The 27,498-nt window shown below is 39.9% G+C and overlaps 1 protein-coding gene and 1 pseudogene across 4 annotated transcripts in view; one reads left to right on the forward strand and one right to left on the reverse strand.

Moving 5' to 3' along the window:
• Positions 1-949: 949 nt before the first annotated feature.
• arnt2 (aryl-hydrocarbon receptor nuclear translocator 2) overlaps positions 950-27,498 on the reverse strand; it is a 68,958-nt gene continuing 42,409 nt past the window's right edge. For 2 of the 4 annotated variants that reach the window (XM_063470470.1, XM_063470485.1), the window contains 10 exons: positions 24,213-24,347; positions 22,907-22,981; positions 18,650-18,801; positions 15,708-15,780; positions 15,165-15,288; positions 14,400-14,502; positions 14,102-14,243; positions 11,712-11,862; positions 3,081-3,226; positions 950-2,901 (listed from right to left, as the gene is read on the reverse strand). In XM_063470470.1, the coding sequence (XP_063326540.1) occupies positions 2,803-2,901; positions 3,081-3,226; positions 11,712-11,862; positions 14,102-14,243; positions 14,400-14,502; positions 15,165-15,288; positions 15,708-15,780; positions 18,650-18,801; positions 22,907-22,981; positions 24,213-24,347 (1,200 nt within the window). In that variant the 3' untranslated portion in view covers positions 950-2,802. The remainder of the gene's footprint in view (positions 2,902-3,080; positions 3,227-11,711; positions 11,863-14,101; positions 14,244-14,399; positions 14,503-15,164; positions 15,289-15,707; positions 15,781-18,649; positions 18,802-22,906; positions 22,982-24,212; positions 24,348-27,498) is intronic. The other 2 variants (XM_063470477.1, XM_063470493.1) reach the window with 1 other exon arrangement.
• On the forward strand, positions 24,849-24,967 carry LOC134633255 (5S ribosomal RNA; annotated as a pseudogene).

Raw genomic sequence — 27,498 nt, forward strand, 5'->3', positions numbered from 1 at the left:
TTTTCTTTTCCTTCCTCTCTTTCTTTCTCCCTTTCCTATCCCCCAATCATGTCTGTCTCATCTGTAACTACTGAAAATAAAATAAATAATAACAACAAAAGTTGATCAAATGGACCAATACGGCAATGCCATGATGATCCATTTGGCAAAATAAATCCATTTGGTATCCTTGTTGGTCTTCAGATAACAATTCTGACGGCTAAAGAACCAAATGGGACAGACAAAAAAAAAAAGAAAAAGAAAAAAAAAGAAGTTCCACCTGTCGCTCTTTTCTGTTTTGAGACCGAGACTTCAGTTTCAACTGAGTCATCCTACCGCCTTACTGCTCTAGCCCTCAGCATCAGCTAGGACTGCATGCACCTGGACCGATTACGGTTACTGGAAGATGAAGCCTCGTCTAGGTCTGTGAGTAGCCAGTTTCCTCTTCTTGTGCAGCAACTAGTGTTGGGGCAGCAGGAGTTTTGTACCTGCTTTAGAGTTGTGGCAGACAGACTGTCTGTGAAACATAGTATTGCCCAGTTTTGTTGTTGTCTACCATGTCTAGAGTTTTTTCAGAGTTACTACCGGAGTGGGCCTGGAGATTTTCTTTGCTTCTGTACACTCCTTCCCTTTGCTTAGGAATATAATTATGGTCCAGACTAATCTGTATTTCTGAGGCTAACTGTAAATTGTCCCATTTAGGATATGGCTAAAAAACAAAACCCAGCCCTACCTCTACTCCAGCTGTCCATAACTGATTGGTCTTCAGCAACCTGACTCCAAGAGTACAGAGGGACTAGAAATACAGAGGGAGATCTTCAAAGGGCGATCGACATGTTTATTTTTTGCAGTTCAGTTTTAAAGTACATGAAAATCTGTAAAGATTTTTTATGATAAAATTATTTAGTTAGGGGTTAGGAGCGAAGTGACTTCTGAATAATGAAAGACGGAACCTCTAACGAAAGCCACATAACCAATAAGAATTTATTGTCACAAGCACAATTTGTTACACAAAAATTATGGGTCACATTTACACATTTTATACAGATCTAGAACTCAATGTACAATTAACCTACTAACTAAATACCAATAGTTAAATATGCACTCACATTGGACACGATATCATTAAAACCTACACAAAAATGTACTGTGTGAAAGTAACACGAGTCGACATAAAAATCACATTATTTACAACAACATAAAAAAACCAAAAAACCCATCAATTTCAGATCTTTAGCAAAAGGATGTTTGAAGGTTCTCCCATCTGTCTGAGACATTATACAATCTAGCATGTAAAAGCTCCCCCACTACAAAGTTTTAGTCAGTCTCTTAATCGTTGAAAAGATTATAAAGTAATAAATTCAAGTAGCGAGAGCTGAAGAACACCGAATACACTAGTTTATACTGCGTTTTGCTAGGACGGTATGGCGGTTTTTCCCTTTTTAAAGCAGGCTGGTGTGATTAGCAGTTAGCTTCATGAAGTGCACTTCAAGCCTTAGCAACTTTCTGCAATGAGATTTTTGTAAAAAAATTTGTTTTATGTATACAGAGAATCCTTCTATGGGCGCATCAAGTTTTCTTTCTAGAGATTACGACATCACTACATATAGGTAATACAATAAAGTTGATGGAGAGAGCATTTGCAGCATCAACTGGAGGTGAGCGTCTCATCCCCTGCTGCTGTTTGGCAGAGTTGGTAATGATGTGCAAGAGGCCATTTCAGACAGATGGAGGTGGACATCGTCAACCCTTTATGCAACCTATGATTCTGCCATTTGTGTGGCACTGAGACATTTTCTCTGTCATGTTAAGTAGTGATACATGGAAGCTATAACAAAACTGAGACAAACAGACCCAGTTAAAGTTGCTGCTACGCGTGTGTATAAACTCTGTCACCATTACACACCGTATAAAAGATGACCACAGGCTCCGGATCTTAAACGCAGAGGCAGAGCAAAGATGCCAGACACTTGCATTTTTTCCCTAATAACCAACAGTCGGAGTGACCACCCTGATGACAAACTAAAGTAAGAATGTGTAGACGTCTAGGGGAAAATGGCTTTCATTTCCCTTGATCTGTCAATTCAGCATAAACACTTCCCCTGTGAATTCTGGTCTCAGTTAATAATTTCAAGTTATATCAAGCACAACAAGATGCTGATTTTGTAAATTATGGTCCTCACAAGAGTGAAAAAAGGAAGAAAAAAATGTGTCCTGGCCAATAACTTGTGGCTGACAAGTCAACAGGTATGCAGTGTACTCAAAATCAGATTGATGCTTTGCTTATTACTTACGGTTACAAAAAAGGGAAATGAGAAGAGTGCTCGGACTTTGCTAACTGAGTGTTATCGCAGTCCACTTTTTACAGTCTTCCACATGGATGCAGCTAAAGCTTGTGTCAGTAATGACCATTTACACACAAGTCTGTAAGATAGGAAGTATAAAATCTAATATAATAGCAATCATTTCTGACAGGTGTACCTGTAATCTGGTTTTGCTAACACTAATTGCAGAAAGCAGTTTTAGAGACTTTTTGAGAGCAAACCAAAAACAGAGTAATGTTCTTTACGCCTGACAGAGAGGCGCCTCTCTGCAGAGATGAGGTATGTGTATGTTCACTGGTACATACTGCAGACCCTGGAGCCTAACCAACAGTGCACTGTACGTTTGTATGTGTGCAAATGACGATGTCCACCCAGACATTCATCGTGACTAACATGGCTGTGTTGGTGATTTAGCTATACAGAAAAACGAGACAGAACATGAGATAAATGCATACATCAGTCCAGTTCTGAGCAGGAGCAAGATGGAGAAAGGTGGATATTACTCAGAGAAGGGTGGGAACATCCCAAGATCAGCAAAGTCCTCGATGTTATAGTTGGCTGTTCCCTGGGTGGGATCTCCAGCCATGGGTAACATGTCCTGCAGAGACACACAGGGATAGAGAGTCAGAGGTTAGAGGTGTGCAGAGGACACAGCTCTTATCAGACATATTACACATCTGTGTACACTGGTCAGCAGCCAGCAGCTGGAAGGACTGGAGCTGGAAGGCTGACCAACTAAACAGAGTCCAGCAGCAGCACAGTCTCCCTCAGTATTACCTGGAAGACTTCTGTCTGGCTAGGGTTGGGGTGTGTGTGCTGTTCCCCAGTCTGCTGGGAGTGATGCTGATTCTGCCACTGGGACCAGACCTCACTGGGGCGACCCTGAAACTGGGCTCCACTTTGACTGCTTTCACCGGACACATCTGAAAACACATTTATTTATTCGTGAAAACATTTCTGACAGATCCTTTGATGCATAAAATATTTAGAATAGAATAGTCCTTTAATTGTCCCACAAGGGGAAATTTGGGTGTAACAGCAGCAAGAAAGACACATATACAAACAAACAGTACACAAGACACAGAACGGAAACATACACAATTTTTACATATTTACATCAAGGACAATGGTTACCACAAACAGAGTACCGTACTGTTATTAAATTAGATAAAATTGCATCCTCGATCCTTCATGCATCGAGGATGCATGAAGGATTTAATAACGGTAGAGAAGGCACTGACTTATTACAATATTTAATAAAAATCTTAAATCCAAAAAGAACTTCTTTGACATCATTTGATCGGGATTTGAAAACACCCTACTGTAAATGAACCACGGCAGACCCGACGACATTTTTGCTTTTCAGCATCTTTATTGTTCCGGTTGCCATTTTACACACACGGCTGCAGCTTTCCAGCCGCCAGTCAAACACATCACCAACAACAACAACTGACAGGACCCAGTACAGACTTTTTATGCTGGTGAGGCGTGATTGCGGATGCCGCTCAGGTGCGGCCGCCTCCCCTGCAGCGGCACTGCAGACCACGCCCTGTCACACCTACCAAAGCAGTTTGTGGATGGTTAGCAATATTGTTATCTTCTATGTTAAATAAGTACATACAATATACTTAAACAAATATATAAAAAAAACCAAATAAATCATGTGAATGATCTCAGTTGGCTGTTCGGTTAAAACATCATTGTTTGATCAAATCCCTTGCTCAATATAATATAAATATATTTAAAAAACCCAAACCCAGCAAACCTAAGCAGGTTAGGTTTGTCTTTTTTGGCCACATGCTAAGAACTCGAAGATCTTTTCAGATAAAGCCTCGTTTTAGTTTTAGTTTTTTGGAAGCACACATTCTTTGTTGAAAGATTTTTCATTCTAAAAAGATATTAAAATTCTATAAAAAAAGCCTGACCCAAACCCTGTCCCCTAATACTACGCTGCTGGATGTTGAGAAATGCTGCCATTGCCAGGAGTATTATTGAAACTCGCCAACTATGCTGTTGTGATTTCAACAGAAAAAATAAAATAAATGAAACACAATTCTACAAGAAAGCAAAGAGATTTCCAACATGTAGTTACATTTTGTGTTTTAATCTAAAAACAACACACTTATCTCAGTCAACAGGACCACACTCTGTTTTAAGCCCTTTACCACAACCTTATTCTACAGGGAGTCACAGTGCTTCCCCCCACTACAGGATGAGCAATGCATTTATTTGTATTTTTCCTGAATTTTTCTCCATAAGACACAGCTAATGTGTTTGGTCAGTTTTTTATTATTGCCCTAGAGTGGCATGTTAACAATGTTATAGGAAAAAGACCAACGCAACAATTTCAGATAAATCTTTCAATTTCAATTCAATTTTATTTATATAAAGTACTAAATCACAATGACAGCTGCCTCAAGGCGCACAAAGCTCCCATTACACCCTAAACAGATGGACTCGACATTAACACTGCTAACTACTGCTGGGTAGTATTAATCAGGGCAGCATGTGGTGCGGTTGCCTCATAGGAAGAAGGTCCTAAGTTCGACTTCACCACCTGGTGGGGTCTTTCTGTGTGGAGTTAGCATGTTCTCCCTGTGTTAGCGTGGGTTCTCTGGGTACTCCGGCTTCCTCCCACAGTCCAAAGACATGCAGTTAGTGGGATAGCTTAACTAACCCTGATAAGGATAAATGGAAGAGACTGGATGATTGGATGGAAAGGCTTAATCATACTGTGGCATTAACGGCAGTGGAATTAGAAGGAATGATTGTATTATAGTGGATTTTAAAGCGACATTTGATGTGCAACTAAAATCAGACATTTTCCAGAGAGGCATGTTGCATCTACCAAAGATGGAAAATTGAGTCGGAGCTATAAAAGGTAAATTTAATTGTATTCAGTATCTGATGTCAACTCTGAGTAACCTGATGGACCAATAACTCTGGTCGATTTCAAAGTATTACCCAACTGCTGTATTTTATGATATATGTATTTAAAAATGTATTTTATTTAAACTGATATGGGGATGCTACATTCAGGTAGAGTACATTAGTGCACTCTGTGGGGACATAGCAGGACTTGCCTCTGCCCCTTTCGGAGTGTTTAGACCCATTGATAAGGGTCAGACAAAGATAAGTTTAAAACACCAGTTAAACAAACCCATAACAGGATGGATGTGGATACATTAACTGGAGCACACACAGCAACAGTTTATCATAAATGTCTAATGTATATACATCTATAACATATGCAACACTGACACCGTCACTGACTTCATAACCCAACAGGTGCATGAGGTTAAGACACTAAACCTTTTCCACTAGTACCTACTTGAAAGGACTCGCCACGACTCTACTCTGATCAACTTGTTTTCCGTTACAATCCGGTACAACCTAACTGCGCTGTCGTCGTCATAGCAACGTGTATGAATGTCCCGCGACATGAACCCTACAAAAAAGGTGAACTTTAAGGCAAGAATATACCTGCTGCCCGGTCTGTGGCTTTTCTTCAGACTTGGGGGAACATGGCGTTGTTTTTTGGAGCCATTTTCCTCGTGTCCAGGTTTCAAAAATGGTAGTTTAAACTTTAGTGAACAAGACGCCCTCATGACTCATCGAGTGACGCTACCGACCAGCCAATTGGTGGCATGCAGTCTGACGACGTCACATTTTAGTAGCAGCTGGGATCGCTTGGAACCCCGAGCGAGGTACCAGATACTATGACCTAATGGAAAACCCTGAAGACCGTGGCGCACCATGATGAGTCGATCTGAGTGGGTACTAATAGAAAAGGGGCTTAAACATGGAAGGTGCATATCTGAGTCTAAGAGGAGGAGGAGAGCACAAAAGATAATCTAATGTGCGTCCATTAAAAGACCATCAAGTGGGAGTTTTGAGCTTGGCATACTTGAGTCTGGTAATTTTTACAATATACATTATGAGTCAGAGCAGCTGGATGTCTAACTGCACTGTAACCCTTGTGTTTTCCATGACCCTGTTAGCCAGCCATTAATGTTGTGTGAGATGACCAATCAAATGAAATACTCTGACTGATGTTACAGTAGGTTAATTAAGTAAGAGTCAACCTCTGAGGACTTTCGGTCCTTGATGTCTAATCTAGAACCTGTCATTTGATGCCATGTTGTAGCTCACAGTTTGGGAAAGTTACTTTTACTGTCCAAACTCTGCCTCTGTGTACACAATTTAAATTGAGCTGTCCTGTTTGGCAGTGGATAAGAAGTTAACCTAAGTATAACATTCAGTAACTTTACATGAGTTCTGGTCAAACAGTTGCCTACTTATTATATTCCAGCTGAATAGCTTTTTATATTTTTTTTAAAGAAACTACAATTCAATTCAGAATAAAACCCCTAGGCTCCACTTATGAACACTGTGAACATGATACATGATAAATGTCAAATATGCCCAAGAGTGCCTTTGTCATTGGAGACTTGAAGCCAAACAGTCATGTTGTAACCCTGACAGGCTAACCCATTAGTCAAACTGCCTACCTTATATCTATATATATATATATCTATATATATCTATATCTATCTATATATATCTATATCTATATCTATATATATCTATATCTATATCTATATATATCTATATCTATATATCTATATCTATATCTATATATATCTATATATATATATATATATATATATATCTATATATATATATATATATATATATATATATACAGGGCTCGCAAAATCGCTAGCCCGACGTCCCGGGGCTAGCGATTTTTCCAGTCGGGCTACCAAAATCTATCTCTGCCCTGCCCGTCGGGCTATCATAGGAAGGAAAAATATGTCAATGCTTTTGCATTCTTTCGGAAATGTAGCTGGGTAATTATGTCATTGGCATCGGTGAGCCAGAATTTGCGCTTGTTTTTTGCTTTCACTTTGCAATCGCGCGAACTGTGTATAGAGAGCGACAGTACTGATTGGTGAGTGACGATAATTTGTGCACCACTTCCTCTGACATCGTCTTATCAATCGTTAGCTTACTATGCAAACATGACAAGTGAAATCTCCCGCAGCAAGCTTAAACATGTGAGAGGTTGATCGCGCAGAGAATCGCTGAGCGTTATGTGAGTGCGTGTATAAAGGCAGCAGGATATATATTTTAGTTCTGCTGAGCCAAATAAGACCGGTCAGGGTGAAGAAGTGACAGCCAAAGAAAAGCTTACCACAAAACGGAAAAGTTATGACAAATCAGAATATAAGGCAAAAAGAAAGTGCAGCTTTATGGTTTCATGGACAAAAGAATTTCTGTGGCTGCAATATGACAAGCTAAATAATAACCAGGGGTGCACATAAGTGGTCCGCAGGTGCGCATTCGCTGTCAAAATAAAAAACGCGCACAAGATAAGAAGTTGCAACGCGTGTTTGCGTACATAAGATTTTCTGGAGGAGGACAGACATTTGTTTAGAACTCTTAAACATGTCGAAGAAGCTCCTTTAAGCAATTACTTTGGTGTTCCTCCACCTCCAAAGAAATGTCAGAAGGAGTCCGAACAACAAAAGAAGCGCATATTCTCGGAAAAGTGGTTGCAGGAAGTGAGCTGGCTTCAAACAAATGATGAACGCACAGAGATGTGGTGCAGAATGTGCCATGAAAATCCCACTCTAGCGGACAAAAACAGTGCCTTTTATATGGACGCAAACGCGCGTTGCAACTTCTTATCTGGTGCGCGTCTTTTATTTTGACAGCGAATGCGCACATGCGGACCACTTATGTGCACCCATGTAAATAACATAATGTTCTGCCGGGTGTGTTGTCGGTTTTCCCTCGATTTCTGAGTCGACAAGCACCTTTGTTACTGGGACCAGTAATTTTAAGAAAGGCCCCCATTAGAACCCATGAGAAATGAATTATTGCTCAGTCTGCAATATCTTTCCCGGAACAAACACCAATTGCAATTAACATACTAAAAATAAACCTGAAAAATCAGTTAATAACAGCGTACTATGTTGCAAGGAGTGAACTACCACTGGCAAAATTTAGCAGTCTTTGCAAAATTCAAAAAGCAAATGGCCTAGATCTTGGTTCCACTTGCCTCTTACCCGTGACTTCAGTGGAAATTTCAAATTCAGGATCTGACACAGACTGATTCATGTTCTACAGTTCTTACAAGTTCATAGAAATTTCTGTTCAATTAGAACCAAGTATTTGAGTTGATGATTGTAATTTTTATACAATGTTGTAATTTGTGTTTCAACAATTTTTTGATTAATGTTTTGTTTCCGTTACAATATTATACTTTAATGTATAATATTGTAACGGAAACAAAACGGGAAACAAAACATCAATCAAAAAATTGCTCTCTTTTTTATTCGGGCTATTTAAATTTATTTTTGGGCTACCAAAAACTGAAGAGTCCCTGCCCGAAGGGCTACCAGGGATTTTGAAATTTTGCGTGCCCTGATATATATATATATATATATATATATATATATATGTATGTATTTCTTTATTTATTTATTTTTTACCATTTACCATTTTTGCTTTCATCTCAAAAGATCTTTTGACAAAAGGATCAGTTCTGGTCATCTGAGCTCCAATAAACAGTGTAAATTTGGGCTTATACAAAGGTGAATTAAAGAAAGGCGGTGTGCTTAAACAACTAGAATAAAAGGGAAGATCTTACCTGTTTAAAAAAAATACAAGATAGTAATTTACTGAAAAACTGGTCGATGCATTGGCATATCAAATGTTGTATACTTTAAAGATGCCAGTATATTGCAGACTGCTGTCAACTGAGTTCTGTTTTCTTAGTCCTCCCAATTTAAAAGCATAATCCTAGCTCTGCTTGCACCTGCTCAATTATAAGTTTAGGAAAATGCATCAATTTGTTGGAAAACATAATTACACAATGTGTTTTCAAAGAATGTCCACATGTTTCAGGCTTTGATGCCGCTACAATAATAATACAATATTAATAGACCCACACATTCTTATTAAACACTGCAAACACCACAAAACATCTCAGCATGGAAACAGCTCAGGAAACCAGAACTTCATTGAAAACTTCAGCAAAAAATGATTTCATAGCTTTCACAAACAGATGCAGCTCTGCTGTGTTATTCTTCTCACTTTTAAAGTGGCACTTTTAAATACTGACTGATGTCTATGAATGGTGGTTGGAAAACCATTCAGACATCAGTCTACTCCTGTTCTGTCTGCTCTGCTTTCCCATCCTTGTAACCACGACAGGAAATTGAATCGTAATTGAACTGAATATGGAAACTATAAGCCATGACAACCAACCATTCTTTTTTCTTTAAGTTGGTAATGGTTATCCATTATCTATAATATACAGATCTTTTGTAGAATACATACAACATGATAAACATTACTTGCAATTGACATGGTAAATGGTAAACAGACTGATTCTTATATTGTGCTTTTCTACTCTCCCGGAGCGCTCAAAGCGCTCTATATTCACACCTGTTCACACAAATTTTCTTCTTTTAGTGCTTTCTAGCTAACATTCATGCATGTTCATGCTCCCATGGATGCATCAGATGCAACTTATAGTTAGTATCTTGCCCAAGGATACTTGGTATGCAGACTGGGGGAGCCGAGGATCGAACAGTAGATGATCTGCTCTACCTCCAGAGCTACAGCTAGCCCACGTTAAAAGATCATGCTAAGCTGAAACTAAAACTACTTGTGGTGTAACTGCATGTAGCCTATAGTGTTTTACACACATACAGTGGTGTGAAAAGGTGTTTGCCTCCTTCCTGACTGAAAATTTCACCAAAATCTGGATTATTATGATTGATTCATTATGGAAATGGTTGTAAAGATTTATGCTTTCTTTTGAAACCTTAAAACCAACTTTAATGAAAGTACTTTCATCTCTATGTGGAAATGTTCCACAAAAAAGGTTCCCTTCCATCAGTAAAGACACTTTCAGACTTGAGGAATTTTTCAATTTTTAATCTAGTAACTGTCGGAGGCAGAATGACCTTTTTCTATATGTGTGTCAAAGAACCACGATAGTTTGTAAAGCTTTTTAGGATGTTTTTTTTATTTAGCTCCTGTTACACCGATAGTAAGTACTTTTTCAGCATAAGCATATGCTGGTTGTCTAGATGCATGCCATAAAAAGTAGAAATACTGGTAAAACATTAGTGGCTTAATGTTTGAGCCTATTTGTGAGATAAGAAATACAACTTGCTCATCAGGGTTAGAAACCTGAAAACATCCTTAAAACTAGCCCTCTAAAATACAGTAGAGGCTCAAACAGGATTATGACAGTATAAAAGGTTAAAATACAAAGTATTAATTGACAGTAAGCCAGCTATTTCACTGAATGGAAAGAGCTTGTCCGATTTATTGAGAGCTCAAAGCTCTTCCTGCTACGAGCCACATTTTCCCATTTCTCCCATCCATACAGCTTTTTATTCCTTCAGCTGCTTCATCTACATTTACACATCTGGTTGAAGAAAAACGTATGCTGACACAGAGAGGACAACTCCACAAACACACTCACGGTCCAGGACATTGGTGCCAACATCACTTCACACATCCGATTGGGAGCGGCAAACTATTGGAAACTACATGTGGGATATCTTTAGCACTGAATAATGGAATAAAAGTCTTTCCTGTGATTACCTCAAACCCTCCACTCTTAGTACAAATACAGTAATGACACACCTCCCAGAACCTACTGGCATGTTAGTCTGTGAACACACTTTAATAAGGTTCAGTCACAACATGCACAAACAAGACTCCTGAGTTTATAGCGTAAGGTCCTGTATCAGAGAAGCTGTCTGACTTTATCATTTGTAAGTATAGTAGCTGTCACAAAGAAGCATTACAACCTCTCTAACACACTTTCTTTCTTTAGCAGCTTCCACTACGCAGAGAAGTATTTTTTCTTGAAGATGCATATTATTTTCTTTGCTACATAAATCATTATAACTGTTACCTTCAAGTATTTCCACTCCACAGAAATTACACAACTGAACTGTACAGCCGATTCACTTTTACATTCTATTTTTCGAATGCTTTCAATGCTGAAATTAATGTTTTCAGACAACATAATTTTAATAGGAAGGAAAAACCTTTTGACTCAGTCTGGGTTTAAGTGAAGATTCATACTGTTATTTAAATACTCCGTGAAATAGTCACTGATCATCACTTAATAACAAGTCAATAATTTGAAGAAAGTAACAATGAACTTGTCTTATGTTGTCTTTAGATAGATGTCGGACTGTGGAAAGTAAACTCGCTTGTTATGCAGCTCCTGTGTAGGGAGGATGAAAATCATGTAACAGTGGCCTGTACCTTTATTTGTAGCACATGAAAGGACGTGAACATGTCAGTAAAGACCAAGTTATATATGTAAACAGAACAAAATGAGAATATAAGGTAAACAGACGTGCTTACCAAAAGCTGTGCTGCGGTTTGTCAGTCCTGAGTAGGCATTGCCGCTGGGGGAGGAAGTGGCCGGGGAGGACAGCGGACTGTAGGAGGCTGGATCAGTCTGGTAGCTGTGGCCAGAACCAATACCAAAAGGACTGGACTGGGCTTTACTGGACTTTAGAACAAAGACAGTGGTTAAAAACAACCTATTCTAACAGTAACAATAATTTTTGCACATCAGGTCATCTCACATATCAAACCAGCATATTAAGCTCATAGCTCTTTTGCACATAAATCTATTTAACACTTCAATTTTTTTTGTCTCCACTTGTTTATTAATGCTATTTGTATTTGATCTATTTGTACATATTAACCGGCATCTGTGTGTGGACAGCAGAGAAAGAATTTCATTGTACAGAGAAATGCTTTTTCTTTGCACACATGACAATAAACGCTTTGAATCTTGAAACAAAGCAAACCAGGGTTGTATTATACATGTATTTCACACATACTGAATACCGACCCTTTAGAAAGAAAAGAAATTTATCTGCCTTTGAATCCAAATTTAGCTAAATGACTTTGCACAAATTATTTTCTATGACAGTTATACATGCGCTAAGCCAATTTAACTTTACCAAAGTACTGCATATTCTATTATTTGGGTTTGGTTTAGCTATAACAACTAATTTGGGCACTAATTTCCAGACTGTGCCATATAGCATATTAGCATGACGGATAGTGTGTTTTTCCTGTACGACTTTATCAGTCGTTCAGTTGTTGCGGGGGAATTTTTGCCCACTCTCCTTTATAATCTGGCTTCACTTTATTTGAAGTTTGGTCCAAAGGTCCAAACACAGCAATTTAATTGGGTTGAGGTCTGAAATTTGACTTTGCCATTGCACCTCAAGTTTTTTTTGGTCCAGCCACTCTGTTATGAATTGGCTGGTCTGCAGATGTCATTTTCATGTTGCATGACCCAAGCTTTAGGCTCTCAGACAAACGGCCTCACATTTGACTCTGGAAACGTGCTCGACTCAATGTCTGCAAGGTGCTACTGTGCTTGACCTGCACCTGCCATGACGTCCAATTATGTTGAGGTCATTAGTATACAGGAACTGATTGTTACACTTGCTGCTGATCAGTTAATAATCTGCCTTTGATTAGCAGCACCTGGAAACTACTTATCCTCTTAATTCCGATGGAAGTAGTGAGAGGGACGTGTTTTTTTTGTCTTCTTTTTTCTTTTTACACACTGCTTCTCCGTTTTGCCACAGTTTTCCTGAAATATATAATGACACAGCGTGACATATCATGGGATGATATGTAAGTAGCTTAATGTAAGAGCTTCTGTCCGTCTGTTAGCAGTCCCCACAGTGTTCAAGGTATCCTGATCAAATTTTATCCGATGGAACAGCTCGAGTTGATTTTCTTTTGGGTGAAAATTGGGTCAAAGTCAAGATCACAAACTAGTAAACCTAGTAAAAACTTACTAGGTTTGCATAATTGATTACATGATTGTACTTATATATATATATATATATATATATATATATATATATATATATATATATATATATATATATATATATATATATATATATATATATATATATTGCATCTTTGATAGGTATTTGTATTTAAGGTATTTGTTCTTATTTAATATTGTAACTGCCCAGCGACAGGAGATGGCAAATAGCTGGTTGTTAAATTTAGAACAAGGGGTCTTTTCTCTTATTAGGTAATAATTTTGATTGTTTCATCCAACAGTGTTTATCTCTTGTATCATCTGGCTCTGTTTTCTGAGATGCATTTAGAGATGACTGAACAAAGAATTCAGTCCAGTGGAATGACCTGACAAGTGCGGCAGTGCATGTGGAAGACGGATGAGCCTATTAAGAAACATATGCTGCGTGCAAGTCACTTAGCAAGAATGTGAAACAGAGACATAGAATATGGCAACAAGTCCATCTGTTAACAAGCACCAGAGATTGGAGTCTGGGGTACAGGAGCAGCACAGGCAATCAGGGAAACCATGGAAACAGCTGACTTTATTCTAGGTATTTATTTAACTTTAGAAATAAACACTGTGTGTGTGTGTGTGTGTGTGTGTGTGTGTGTGTGTGTGTGCCTTCCATTCTACTGTTATAAATTCCAGGAACCACAAGTATCCATCAGTATAAGAGAGCAGTGTGCTCTATTAGGACAATACGGTACTATGAGGTCTTTAAAGTGAGGACATTCTGCCTGTTTTCTGAGAGGGAGTTCTTAAACTGAGAACTTTGTCTAGTTTAAGGGTTAGTATTTAGTTCTGAGGGTCAATTTTAGCGCACATAGTCACATAACAATAGTGTGTGTGTGTGTGTGTGTGTGTGTGTGTGTGTGTGTGTGTGTATGTATGTCCGAGTGTGTGTTACCTGTCCAGAAAAGGGGGGTCGGTTCCCTGACCACGCTACCTGGCCTGGATTAAGCTGTCTAGAGATCTGAGCTAGATTTTGATTGGCTGAACCTGATGGCTGGATGTCGTTCACACCAGGGACATGGATCACAGAAGAACTGCTTACATAAAAACATGCGTGCACACACACACACACACACACACACACGAAACAAAAAACAGGTAAGTTATACTCCACCTTTCTACAGTGCAATTAGAACCAGACGATGTTCCCAGTGTTCCCAGTCCAAGGAACATCATGTACCATGAACATGTACCTGAAAGTTTTGCCCGAATGTCCCTGCTGAAAGGGAGAACTCTGGGAATAGAGCTGCTGTCCTCCAGCTGTAGAGGAGGGAACCATCATCTTTTTATCTCCCGCTTCACACACACACCATGGACAGAGAACAAAAACAATAGATGATTACACTATGAAGTCATAATAATGGGTTTGCTAAGTATGATGAACCCTCTGCTAACACCTAACTGTGCTGTGCACTTGCAAACTGTCTGCATGTCATTGCCATGGCGCCCTACATGTATTAAATAGTGATGCAGGGGAAAAATAAACAAACAAACGGTGTGTCCGTCTCCCATTAACAGCAGCTTGAGTTTGTCAAGCTGAGAGGCCAGTAGCTTTTTCTAGTTGTCCGCGCAGGTGATTTATCACTGCAACACTGACCAGCAACAGAAATGTGGTCCAGTTTGTCTTGTTAAACAGCAGATGTGTGTGTGTGTGTGTGTGGACGGATATTAACATCTTTGTGGGGACCTAAAATTGGAAGTTTACTATACTTGTGGGGACCAAAATCCCAGTCCCCATGAGTTTGAAAGCATTTTTGAGCCTCAAAATGTGGTTTTAGTGTCAGGGTTACAATTAGGTTATGGTTAGGTTTAGGGTAAGGGTCAGGGTTAGGCATTCATTTTTGATGGTTAGGGTTAGGATAAGCAGCTAGGGAAAGCGTGACATGCCCCCACAAGGATATAAATACACACGTGTGTGTGTGTGTGTGTGTGTGTGTGTGTGTGTGTGTGTGTCATACAGCCGGAGATGCTGGTGTACATGTCAGCAAAACGTGGATCTCTTTCCTGGGAGAACAGGGCTTCTGTCTTGTCGATGTTTTTCCCAGCCTCATGAACTCCACTGCCAACGCTGGCCACAGGTACCTGAGGGTACATTGTTGCGTTTCAGGCATGATTTAACAAAAAACAAAAAAAATGCAGTAAACACATATCTCAGGCTGGATGCTGATTGGTTTAAAAGTATATTTAAAAAAACAACTGCAACCTAGACAAAATGAAGACAAGCTGCTGAGGTTTCTCTTATCAAACACTGCAAACATTTTAAGAAAAAAGAACAACGTCAGCAACCATCTCAGTTTCCCTCACTGCTGTCAATGCTTTCGGCCCCTCGAAATGAAATACAGTCATGTTTGTCACCTCGCAAACAATGGAAACAGGAAGCCACAAATGTCCGTGTCACCAGCAGCGAGGCACCTGGTACATGGCCATTAAAGATTATGTAAATGTAAAAACTGGATCTAATTACATCAGTTTGAATTCCAAATCCCAAAGAAGAGGGTTACCTGGGAAAGATCATAGGCAGTCAGTCCATCTCTCTGTTGAACCTCTAGCTCTGCCTGCTGCTGTTGTAGCTGCCTGCAAAGCACCACATGAACACTTTAGACACATGTTGTACTTACCACATGATGTAATTATCAATTAAATCAATTCTAAATTTAATACAGTAAGTATTGAAAGAAAAATAGAAATATTCATATAGAGTATAAAGTACATGCACAGCCAAAGACTTCATATCAGTATTTTTCAGTTCTTCTGATTTTAGGTTGCTGACAAACATATTTCTCCTGAAGACTGAGAACACCTCAACTCAGCATCTTGCTCTGTTGAAGAAGACCTACAACGTACAGGCGAGTCCAAAGGCTGCCAGCAAAATGTTCAGTCAGGCAATGTGTGTGTCAACGCACAGCAGTGCAATTTACTCATAAGTGCATTTTGCTAAAGAACATTGTGACTGAGTGATACATGGCAATTTCTTCATGAGAGAATTTGTTAAATAATGATAGATCGATGCTTCCATTATTCTCTGCTTTATGAAAGGAAAAGAGATAATCCATCCCAAAAATCAGACTCCATGAAAACAGTCATCACGATTGACAAGTGATTGGCGTGTAAAGAAATAGGATTATAAAAAGTGCTCTGTAGAGACGTTTATCTTTATCATTATTCAGTTTGCATTAGTTATATCCTCAGGTTAAGCGTTGCTGCACTGCAGCATTATTTGATTTCACTTCAGTCATAGAAAGCCTTAATAAACGCAGGAGTTACACTGGATCATCTCTACAGCAAGAAGAGGAAATATGAGCTGACAAGATGAGTAATAATCATTTATTTTCACTCGATATGTCAAAAACTGTTTTTTTAATGAAATAATTGTTAATATGTGCAAATAGAAATTATTTGTTTTCAAAAGAAAATCAGCATTAATAATAAAGTATAGTAATAAAGTAATTCACACCAGTTTCGTCAGCTGTCAGAGACATTATGACAGAAGGACGTTGGTTTGGTGTAACATTGGCTGGTTGAGCATTTATTACATTTATGATAAGACAACATGTCATGATCTTGATTGATCTTATTAACACTATCAGCTCTACACAGAAGAAACAAACTAGTCTGAATATAACTGACAGCAACATGCACTCACTGACCCAGCCTGAGCTTAAATTAGACCAGTGCAAATAAATTAGATGAACAACACCGATCCATTGGTGCCATTTTTATCTTTTTAAAAAGAGAAGGGAGGGGAGTGTCTGACAACACTGTTAATTCCATTCCTCCACATTCCTGCACTGATGTAGACTGCGTGCAGAGTCAGCAGTGAAAAAACTAGCTAATATTAACCTAATATTAGGTTAGGTTAATATTAATATATTATTATTTAATAATCTTAACAAAGGACCAGTACAGCAGATATTCCGTACAACCATACATAGGAGGGCAAAAAACAGACTCTGCTTGTTACAGTGAAGTGACCCTTAATGCTTTGAAGGAGCCAGACTTTCTTGTAATGTTTATAGTGATCTTGAGCAATAGTTCTCCAGGTTATCTGAATTTCTTTCTGCATTTTTCTTCGGACAATGGCAGCTTTTTTCACTCATGTTCAGATCGGACTAACTTTTGTGTATTTATTTCCCCTTTTGTTAATTTAAATTAAGGAATGAATGACAACTTATCAAAGAACCACTTTTAAACTCTAACTTTAGGCTTTGTAACATTTAGCCTGTTGCAAAAACACATCATTTCTTCCCATTTCTTTAGTTGAACATCAGGAAGGTGATTCCCAAAGAGCTATTAGCCAAAAACGTGTCATGTGTCAGCTAGCTATGCAGTGCGTCCTCCGAAAAATTTGAGTAACCTGTGCCTATGGAGGACAACAGGAAAAAGTGGCAGGCCTAAAAGAGTATGTGAATGTCATGTCCTTAAGGAATAGGAAAATAAAATCCAGCAACAGGACCTTAGAGATGCATCTGGCCTTTCAGCTGATCCATCTACTGTTCACTGAATCATAAATTGTGTCAATGGAAAGGTGACTGTCAAGAAGCCATTCTTGACACTAGAGGCCTCAGGAGGGGTCATTTTGATCCCATCTTGCAACAAGATGAGGTCAAAATTTTATTAGTACCTTTAAAAAACCCTCAAGGTTACATTAGTAGTAATGTCATTCCTTGAAAAAGTTCATTTGTTTAATCTAATTTGACATTGCCAGCAACCTGCCCAGTTCTCCACACATTCCTCACACACTCCCTCATTCTGACTCACTCTGATCGGTCTCAAACCTCAACCCGTGACCTATTAGGCCCTGCAGTAATTATTCATGTTTTATCTAACTACATATATTTATTTAGCAATCACATCTAGCTAGTTTTGGCTCCTTTTACACATATTTTGTGACAAAATATGTGTAAACAATTTTTTTCAGGTAACCCAGGATGCTAGTTGTCTTACATTCATTTCTATGGGATCAAAAACGTCCTCTGCGGTTCTATGCATACATGGTCATAATCTTTTTTATGCCATCCACCCCAGAATTCACTAATTCATGAATGAACACATTTTAGGATAAGTCATTAAATATGAGAGGATGGGGTTTTCATTTAACGGAGTTAAATAGATTTTTAAAATATCAGGGAATTAAAATGACCCCTGTAGTGGGTCATAAACATGGGGGGCTCCACAATGGTGCTAGGCATCTTGTCACAATTGATGAATGCAGAAAATTACCACCATGCAGCGTCATCAGGCTTAGTGATGGCATGACCCTGACATGAAGGCCACAGGCTGAAACACACGGGTCAAGTAATAAAGCTCTTTTTTTACTACCAGTGTTGCTGGAACTTCAAACTCTTTATAGTTCTCCTTTTATCCCCCCACTGTAGCCATTTTGATTGATGGTCTTAATACATTTAAATTATTAGATAAATAGTGGAATACAGAAAGAACATACTTCACATTAGTGTTGGTGCAGATGATGTACTCTATCTCGTCAGAGTATGGGTTCTGAAAGGTGAAACTGCTGGTACGGATCAGCATCCACTCTCTGTTTTTCATCCGGAAACGATACATCACTGACAGGACCTGACCCTTCAATTTCACCACCTACAAAAGCAAAACAATCACAATTTAATACAGCATTGACCGTGTTTTATCAGGCGAGTTGGTGACAAGTGTGGCAGAAAATAAAAATAATATGACAACAGCTTCATTTGTGTTTCATCTTAGAACGATTCACTTTAAATTTGCAATTGAGGGAGTGTGTGGAGTGAGGGAGTGTGAAACATTCAATTAGCCTTCCTGTTATCAAGCATGTAATTATACCATTTTAGCATGCCAGTATTCACCAGGCCAAGAACAAAAGGGGGAACCTATTTATTCCATTTAAGTGCTGCAAGTTGTCAAGGAAATCAGTTTGATCTGGCAGGAGAATGTTAAAATGTATCATTTGCGGCTGTTTTAAAATGACATTTAATAATACTGTTTTGAGTTGAGCTGTCATAGTAGTGCTTTCAGTATGTTCCCAAGTTTTCTTCCTCTGAGGAAATCACTCTGCCTATAGTCTGAATAATGAAAGCTCTCCAATTCTTCTCAATGTGAAATGCATCCAAGTTGACTTTGGGATGGAGGAAGGCCAGAGTAGCACAGGATTTGTTTCCACCCCCAACAGACATTGGGAGGAAAGAGGAGACGAAAACATTTTCATCTTGTAAAATCCAGCCATGAAAAACTCAGTGATATGTTGTTGCTTGCTGGGGTGTCTCTATCAAAACAAATGCACCACATCACAAAGTGAAATAAATTACATAACCAAAAATAAATGTACCACATGCCTTTATCACATGAATGAGATCAATCAATAAACCAGACACTCAAAATCAAATAAAGAAGTTACCAGATATCCCTCCCCCACCGTCCCGTCCCTCCTGCCTATTTTATTGGGCACACAGAGAATTAAACTTTACTTCATGATGTTATTTTGTTTAATCTGCATGATCCAGTATCCATTTGTCACAAAGCTGATTTTTAAACTTTGGTATGTAAACACAGAAATAAAGTGGAGTGGTGTCTTTCTCATTCTGTGGTAGAGAATATGGAAAGATTTTCTTTGATCTTTGGAGGTGATCATTATTGATCTCGGAGTCCTTGCCCAATAACCTTGAGCAAAAGGCGCTTCTACCCCATACTTTGATCATTTACTGAAGTACGTACATACGTACATCATAAGTACATATACTTGTGAATTACCCTTTTATGTTTGCGTGGTTTCATACATGAAAGTCAGATTACGCAACTTGATAATTCTGTCTGATAACTTTTAGATAATTTGACCACAAAAACACCTGACCAAATGCACAGTGTCCGACGAGACACAGTGCAGCTGGTGACTGAGATAAAAACACTGTCTGTGTGAGAAAGGAGGGAACAATTAAATTTATCCATTTTGTTCTGCTTATTCGGGGCCGGTTTGTGGGGGCAGGGCATAAGCAGAGAAGGCCGGACCTCCCTCTCCTTAGCCATCTCTTCTAGCTTGTCTGTGGGAACACCAAGGGGTTAACAGGCCAGCCAAGAGATATAGTGTCTCCAACATGTCCTGGGTGTCATTTTTGCTGTTTGGCTGGACCACTCCAGTGTGAACTGGAGGCCAGCACCTGATAAACCAACAGAACCATATCAACTGCAAAAAACAGAGGTGAGATTCTGAGACCAACCAAGTGGAAGCCTTCTGCCACTTGGCTATGCCTAGAAATTCTGTCCATTAAAATTATGAACAGAATCGGTGACAAATGGCAGCTTGGCGGAGTCCAACACCCAGTGGGAACGAGTCCAACTTATTGCTGGGAATGCGGACCAAGCTCTTGCAGAGGTTGTATAAGGGTTGATATATGGCTCATTGCAATGGGCCTGACGTACTCCCGAAGCACCTCCCACAGAATACTTTAAGGGACACTGTAAAATGTCTTCTCCAAGTTCACGACATGTAGACTGGTTGGGCAAACTCCCATACAACCTCAAGTATCTTTGGGAGGTTGAGGAGCTGTTCCAGTGTTACGTGATTTGGACAAAAAGCACATTGTCCCTCCTGTATCTGAGGTTTGACTAACGGACAGACTCTACTTTCCAGCACCCAGGCATAGACTTTTCCAGAGAGGCTGAGGAGTGTGGTCCCCCTCTAGTTGGAGCACACCCTCCGGTCCCTGTTCTTAAAGATGGGAACCATCGCCCTGTTCTGCCAATCCAAAGGTACCGCCCCAGATCTCGACAGAACATTGCAGAGGCGTGTCAACCAAGACAGCCCTACAACATGTAGTGCCTTCAGGAACTCAGGGTGAACCTCATCCACTCCATGGGCCCTGCCACCAAGGAGTTGTTTTACTGCCTCAGTGACCTCACCCCCAGCGATGGACAAGTCATCCCCCTCGTCCCCAGATTCTGCTTCCTCTGTGGAAGACGTGTCAGTGGGATTAAGGAGGTCCACTGCCTGACAATATCCTCAGTTGAGTTGTGAAGTCTCCCAATAGGACAGCAGAGTCCCCAGGTGGGGCACCCTCAAGCACCCCACTCCGGGACTACAAGAAGGCTGGGTACTCTGAACTGTCATTCAGCACATAAGCACAGGCAGAAAGTCAGGGCCGTTCCCCAACCTGAAGGTGCAGGTAAGAAACCCTATTGTCCACCAGGATGAATGCAAACATACAGGCAGGAAGCCGAGCAGATACCGAGATACCTACCCCAGCCCGCTGCCTCTCACCAAGGGCAACTCCAGACTTGGACAGATTCCAGCCCCTCTCCAGGAGACTCTATCCAGAACCAGGTTCCAGAGTCCAAGCTGTGTGTTGAGGTGAGCCAGACCTTATCTAGCCAGTACCTCTCAACCTTACCAACTAGCTCAGGTTCTTTCCCACCACAGAGGTGACAATTTATGACAAAATCACTTGTCTCGGTAGCTGGGGATCAGTCCGCCAGGGTCCCCGCCATTGCCAACCACATGGCATACACTGCACAGACTCCTACAGCGCCTCCAGCTAAGGCCTGGCTCCAGGGCAGGGCAGCAGAATTGTTCCGTTGATTTTTCACTCATAGCGGCCTTCTGAATCGCTCTTTGTCTTGTCCCTCAGCAAGGACTAATTTGCCATGGGAGACCCTGCAAGGGGACAAAAGCCCCCCCAACAACATAGCCGTGGGGATCCCTGGTACACGCAATTCTTAGAGGGGCAATTAAGTCTATCACAAAAGATTTTGTGCAAGTAGTACAAACTCATGATATAATCATAGTTTGGAAGTTTGCTGAAAATGAGGGATCTTAACCCTGTTGGAGGTATCGTTAGTGACTTTTCTTAGTATCCAAATCCATGTGTCCATGCATGTGGAATGTTTCCTCTGCATCCATCCACAATGTGCCCCATAGTAGTGAGCGGTAGTTGGAAAACTTTCACTTTGATGTTTTCTGAATTTATGTGAACTATGCTCAAATGGGTTAGGCCTAGAACTCTGTTAGAGGCAAAGGTTTTAATCACCAAGTCAAGTTATGATATTCCACTAGAGTATGTAACCTTTCAAAAAATTAAAGTTAAGCCCCTACGTGATCACAATCAGTTTTACTTGTGACTGAGAGAAATGAAAAAGTGGTCGACATAAGCACAGTCCACAATCAGTAAACCCAATCATTCAACCATAAAGATGTCTGCTGAGAGACAGCTTATGGAACACTGTGTCTGTAAAAGAGTTGTTGATGTACTTTGTATTTGTGTGTTACTGGATTTCTCTTCCCCCCATTACTTATCTTAGACTGATCAAGCCTGACCTTTCCTGATCAAGTGTTTGCTATTGTACTTGTGACAGTGATCAGTAACTAAACACCACAACTGCTGTGTTTTATTGTTTGAGCTAAGCTCAAAGGAAACAGGAACACATGGAAAAATCCACAGCAGATGAAAAAAACTACCTGTTCGTCTAGGAATAAAACGTGTTGGATGACTGATGCTGACAGGAAAGAGCTTCATGAATATGATCAATGGATGGATGAGCCTCTAATGACTGCTTCAAAGTAATATCCAAATTTTCTCTATAAATGTATTCAGCTGTGTTTATATCCTCCCTGCCAGCCCAGTTAATCTGATGTAAAAGCTTCTTCTGCTGACGGTGAATGAGTACAGAAAGACGTAACAGCAGTGTTAAGTTTAAGGAAAAAGCTACGGTGCAGTCTTACCTGTTGAAAACTTTCTCTCAGGTGGCTCTGGTCTTCGGGATGGCAGAACTCCAGAATATCTTTCCCCAGTAGGTCCTGAAGGACAAGACAACAGTCAGTTGTTGGGAGCTTATTCTTGCTTTATCAAATATACCAAATTAATTCGGAGTGTATGCATTTCTTTTCCTGGCAGATATTATAGAAGTAATTATATTTGAATAAAGTGACTAAAATTAGGTTTTTGCAAAAAAAGAAAAAATATCAACAACAATATAACAGTTATAATAGAGTTAGATGACCTTCAACAAACAGGATGCGTTTTTGTATCCTAATATAACAAACAGATGAATCAGTTGTATTTCTTAAGTCAGTCAGGAGAAACAGTCAATAAAGTCAAATGCTGAATGACCACAGGAATGTGTTTTCACATACAAGTAGAGTTAACAATTGTTTTTCAGTCTGCTTGTGTTCATTGTGAGTTCAGATGATAATAATAATAAAGTGTGACGAATTTTTGGGTAACCTTACCTTTTTGTTTAACCTGTAGCAGTTCACCACTTACCTTTGTACCATTTCAAGCTATTCGCTGGACCTGAACGACTTGAATTGCAATAAATAATTTAAAACACCCAAATTTTTCCAAACTTTTGACCAGTATATATATATTTATATTATTATTTTGCACAAATGTAATGTCACTGATATGCTGCTTAGAGCCAAAGAGAATTAATAAGAAAACTGATAAGGAATTGAACTGATAACTTGATAAATGGAACTGGAATATCTAAATTCTGTTCAATTCCCATCCCTACATATCTGAGATTTTAAAAAATCCTGTAGCCACCTATGCCTTGTATTTCCTGGGACATGTGTGCAGAGGGCTATACGGGCTAGCAAGTAGCCATGAAATGAACGTAAATTCTCTGTGTTCTCCTTCTTCCTGTTTGCACTTTTGTAAAACAAGTCTCGAGTGTTGTGCTGGGTCACTCATCAATCATCCATCCTGGAGAATATCCCTGATGTCACTAGGTGAGAAACAGGGTACATCTTCCAGTCCATCCACAAGGCGAACAAAGACAGACAACTGCATACGCTTAGATTCATACAAAGGCAATCTCCCTAATTTAAAATAATCAATGAACTTAACAAGGATGCCTTTGGACTGTGGGAGGACTGTGAATGAAAGTTAAAATCTAATGGTCACTTGTTGGTGACTTACATTACTTACTATTACTATTATTTTACACCGCATAAAACATATTAACAACATGACAACACAACTGTCGTCTTTATAAGTTTTCATGACATTCATAGTACAAAGTCTGACCTGAGGCTGATAACCAATGACACTGATGCAGCGTGGATCCACAAAAGTGATGACACCATCAGAGTTGTGACGTGACAGGAACTCTGTGGGAACTGACAGGCCATTCATATCCATTGAGACTGGAGAGCTGGTTACCTGAGGAAGCCACACACACACACACACACACACACACACACATTTAACGCCATTTAGGTGTATGAAGAAGAGATTTAAGAAGGTTAATGGGGGGTTATTACAACCTTATATTTGGTGATCTGACTGCCAAAAGTGGTAAAGAGAAAAACTGTAAACAATTTGTAGTGCTTCAGTGAAAACAAAGAACAAAATAATAATGATTCAATATCAACCAAAAGTTTGAAAAAACACATTGCGTAAAAGTTACAAATTGATTTACATGTCACGAAGTGAAATAAGTATTTGATCCAATATAACACAGCCAGGATTCTGGCCCACAAAGATTACAATAAATCAACATTGTACAACAATAAATCAATTACAGATACTCCTGATATCAAATTATTATGTATATACATCAAACTTGATCACAGAATTGATTTCTTTTCCTCTGCACCACCATGGGCAAGACCAAAGAGCCGTCAAAGGACGTCAGGGACAATACTGTAGACCTGCACAACCGCTTACAGCCATACCACCCTGAGCACGCCTGAGCTTGTCTGATCTCGGAGGCTAAGCAGGGTCGGGCCTGGTTAGCATTTGGATGGAAGACTGCCTGGGAATTTCAGGTGCTGTAAACTTGGGGGTGGCTTAGGGGAAAATCCCTGGCTGCTCCAGTCTGCATGCCAAATATCCTTGGGCAAAATATTAACCCAAAGTTGCTCTCCGTATGAATGTTCGATAGGAAAAAGCGGATAGAAAGTGCTTGTTTGAATGGGTGAGAAGGTGGCAACTTATTCGTAAATGGAAAAAATATAAAACCAACATCGATCGCCTTCAGTCTAGAGCTCCATGCAAAATCCTGGTGCATGAGGTGAGGATGATTGTAAAGGCAGGTGGGACCACATTTATTAAGAACACTGTTGACAGAGCCTTCAACTTTCAGACCCCTGTGGAACCAGCTTCCAGTTTAGACTGGAGACAGACACCCTCTCTACTTTTAAGATTAGAATTTAAACTTTACCTTTTGATAAAGCCTACAGCTAGGGTTGGATCAGGTGACCCCGAATCCCCATGTTGCTGGGGTCTTCCCATGATGCACTGACAAACAAGCTGTGACAGATGGCTGCCCCTCCCTGAGTCTGGTTCTGCCAGAGGCTTCTTCTTGTTTTCCTTCCCAACATTACCAATTGTTGTTCATAGGGGGTCATTTGAATGTTGGGGTTTTCTATGTGTCATTGTAACATAAAATGTCTTGAGGCAACTGTTGTGATTTCGTGCTATGCAAATAAAATTGGATTTAATCATAATGTAGCAGTGTCTGCAAATTCCCCAGTCTCAAGAAGTCACATGTACAGGCCTGTCTTAAGTTTGCCAGTGAACATCTACATGAGTCAGAGAAGGCTTCCGAGAAAGGGCTGTGGTCAGTTGAAAGAAAAATCTAGCTCTTTGGCATCAACTCGACCTGCCATGTTTGGAGGACAAGAAATGCTGAGTATGATTCAAAGAACACCATCCCCATAGCCAAACTTGGAGTGGGAAACATTATGCTTTGGGGTCGTTTTTCTGATAGAGATCTTCATTGCATTAAGGGGCCAATGAACGGGGACATTTACCTTAAAATGCTGGACGAGAAACTCTTTCCCTCAGCCAGAACACTGAAGATGAGTCGTGGGTGGTCTTCCAGCATGATAATGACCCAAAACATACTGCCAAGGCAACATAGGAATGGCTAAAGAAGAACCGTAATGTCAAGCAGTGGCCTAGCCAGTTTCCAGACCTCAATACCATAGAAAATCTGTGGCGGGAGCTGAAGTTTTGAGCTGCCGTTTGGCAGCCAAGAAATCTAAGTGACTTCAAGAGTTTCTGTTAAGAGGAGTCCAATCAATCCTAAAATGTGTGTGGCGTGGTGCGGTTTGTGGCTCAGCTGGTTGGGTTCAGGGTGTGATGTCAGGGAAGGCTGTTTGGCAGCCAGTCATCATCAGCCAATCATGCCTCCCGTATTTTAGGAGGACGCCAGAACCTGGAAGGGAGGTGAACTGGAGGAGCAGAAGTAGACAGTGAGAGCGAATGAAACAAGATTGCAGTGAGTGGCTGGAAAGCTGCTCCATAATGAGTACTGGTATACAACCATCCTTAAATAAAGTGTCACATTGGTCAGAGCTGAAGTGCAATGGGCCGTATGTCCACAGTGTGCAAACCTGGTGATCAAAAGCAGGAAACGTCTTACTGCTGGGCTTGCCAACAAAGGTTTCTCCACCAAGTACTTAGTCATGCTTCGTTTGGGGATCAAATACTTCACACAGTGAGATGCAAATCAATTTATAACTTCTATGTAATGTGTTTATTCTGACTGATATTCTGTCTCTCTTCATAGCTATTGTTTGATACTAGAGCTGTGCTTAACTAATTGTTACTACTGTCACTAGTCAGTACCAAATCTACTATATGTTTAATTTAATTGTTTTACATTTAATTGATGCCCAGTGTCGGAAAAATGAAGAAATGGCTCTCCCTTAGCGATAGGGTGAGGAGTTCAGTCATTCAGGAGGGGCTCAGAGTAGAGTCGTTGCTCGTCCACACTGAAACGAGCCAGTTAAGGCAGGTGCCTCCTGGGTAAGGTGTTCAGACCAGGGAGGTCCTATCGGGAAGGGACCCTGGAGTAGACTCAGTGGACAGAATATAGCTATCGCATGCCTGGGAACGCCTCGACAATACAATACAATATAATATTAAATACAATGTAAACATCTCCCATAAATGAGGATGCTACGGCAATTCAATGAGAATTTAAAATAACCCCTAAAAAAACAAACTAATGTATTTCACTGTACATTCATTTTAAGTTATTTGTCTAATCAACATTGTTTGCCTCGTTGAATAAGAAAGACAATTTCATGGCGCTGGAAATACCTACTCTCGCTCACTGCTCTCCTCTCTGTTTGCTTCTTGTTTTTGTGCCTGAGTAAATGTAAGACATGTACACCTGAAGTCCATCAACTCATCTGCAGGAGTATATCTATCCCAGTTCACTTTACATTGGATCACTCTTCCCACTGCTGAGTTACAAATACTAAAGCTATGCTAACATACACCTGTGATAAAGCTCTCGGCACACATCTTGGAGTTATTAATTCAACAGATCATTGGAGAATTTTATGCATGCCATACA

The sequence above is a fragment of the Pelmatolapia mariae genome, linkage group LG1 (assembly GCF_036321145.2).
Source record: "Pelmatolapia mariae isolate MD_Pm_ZW linkage group LG1, Pm_UMD_F_2, whole genome shotgun sequence".
Lineage (NCBI taxonomy): Eukaryota > Metazoa > Chordata > Actinopteri > Cichliformes > Cichlidae > Pelmatolapia > Pelmatolapia mariae.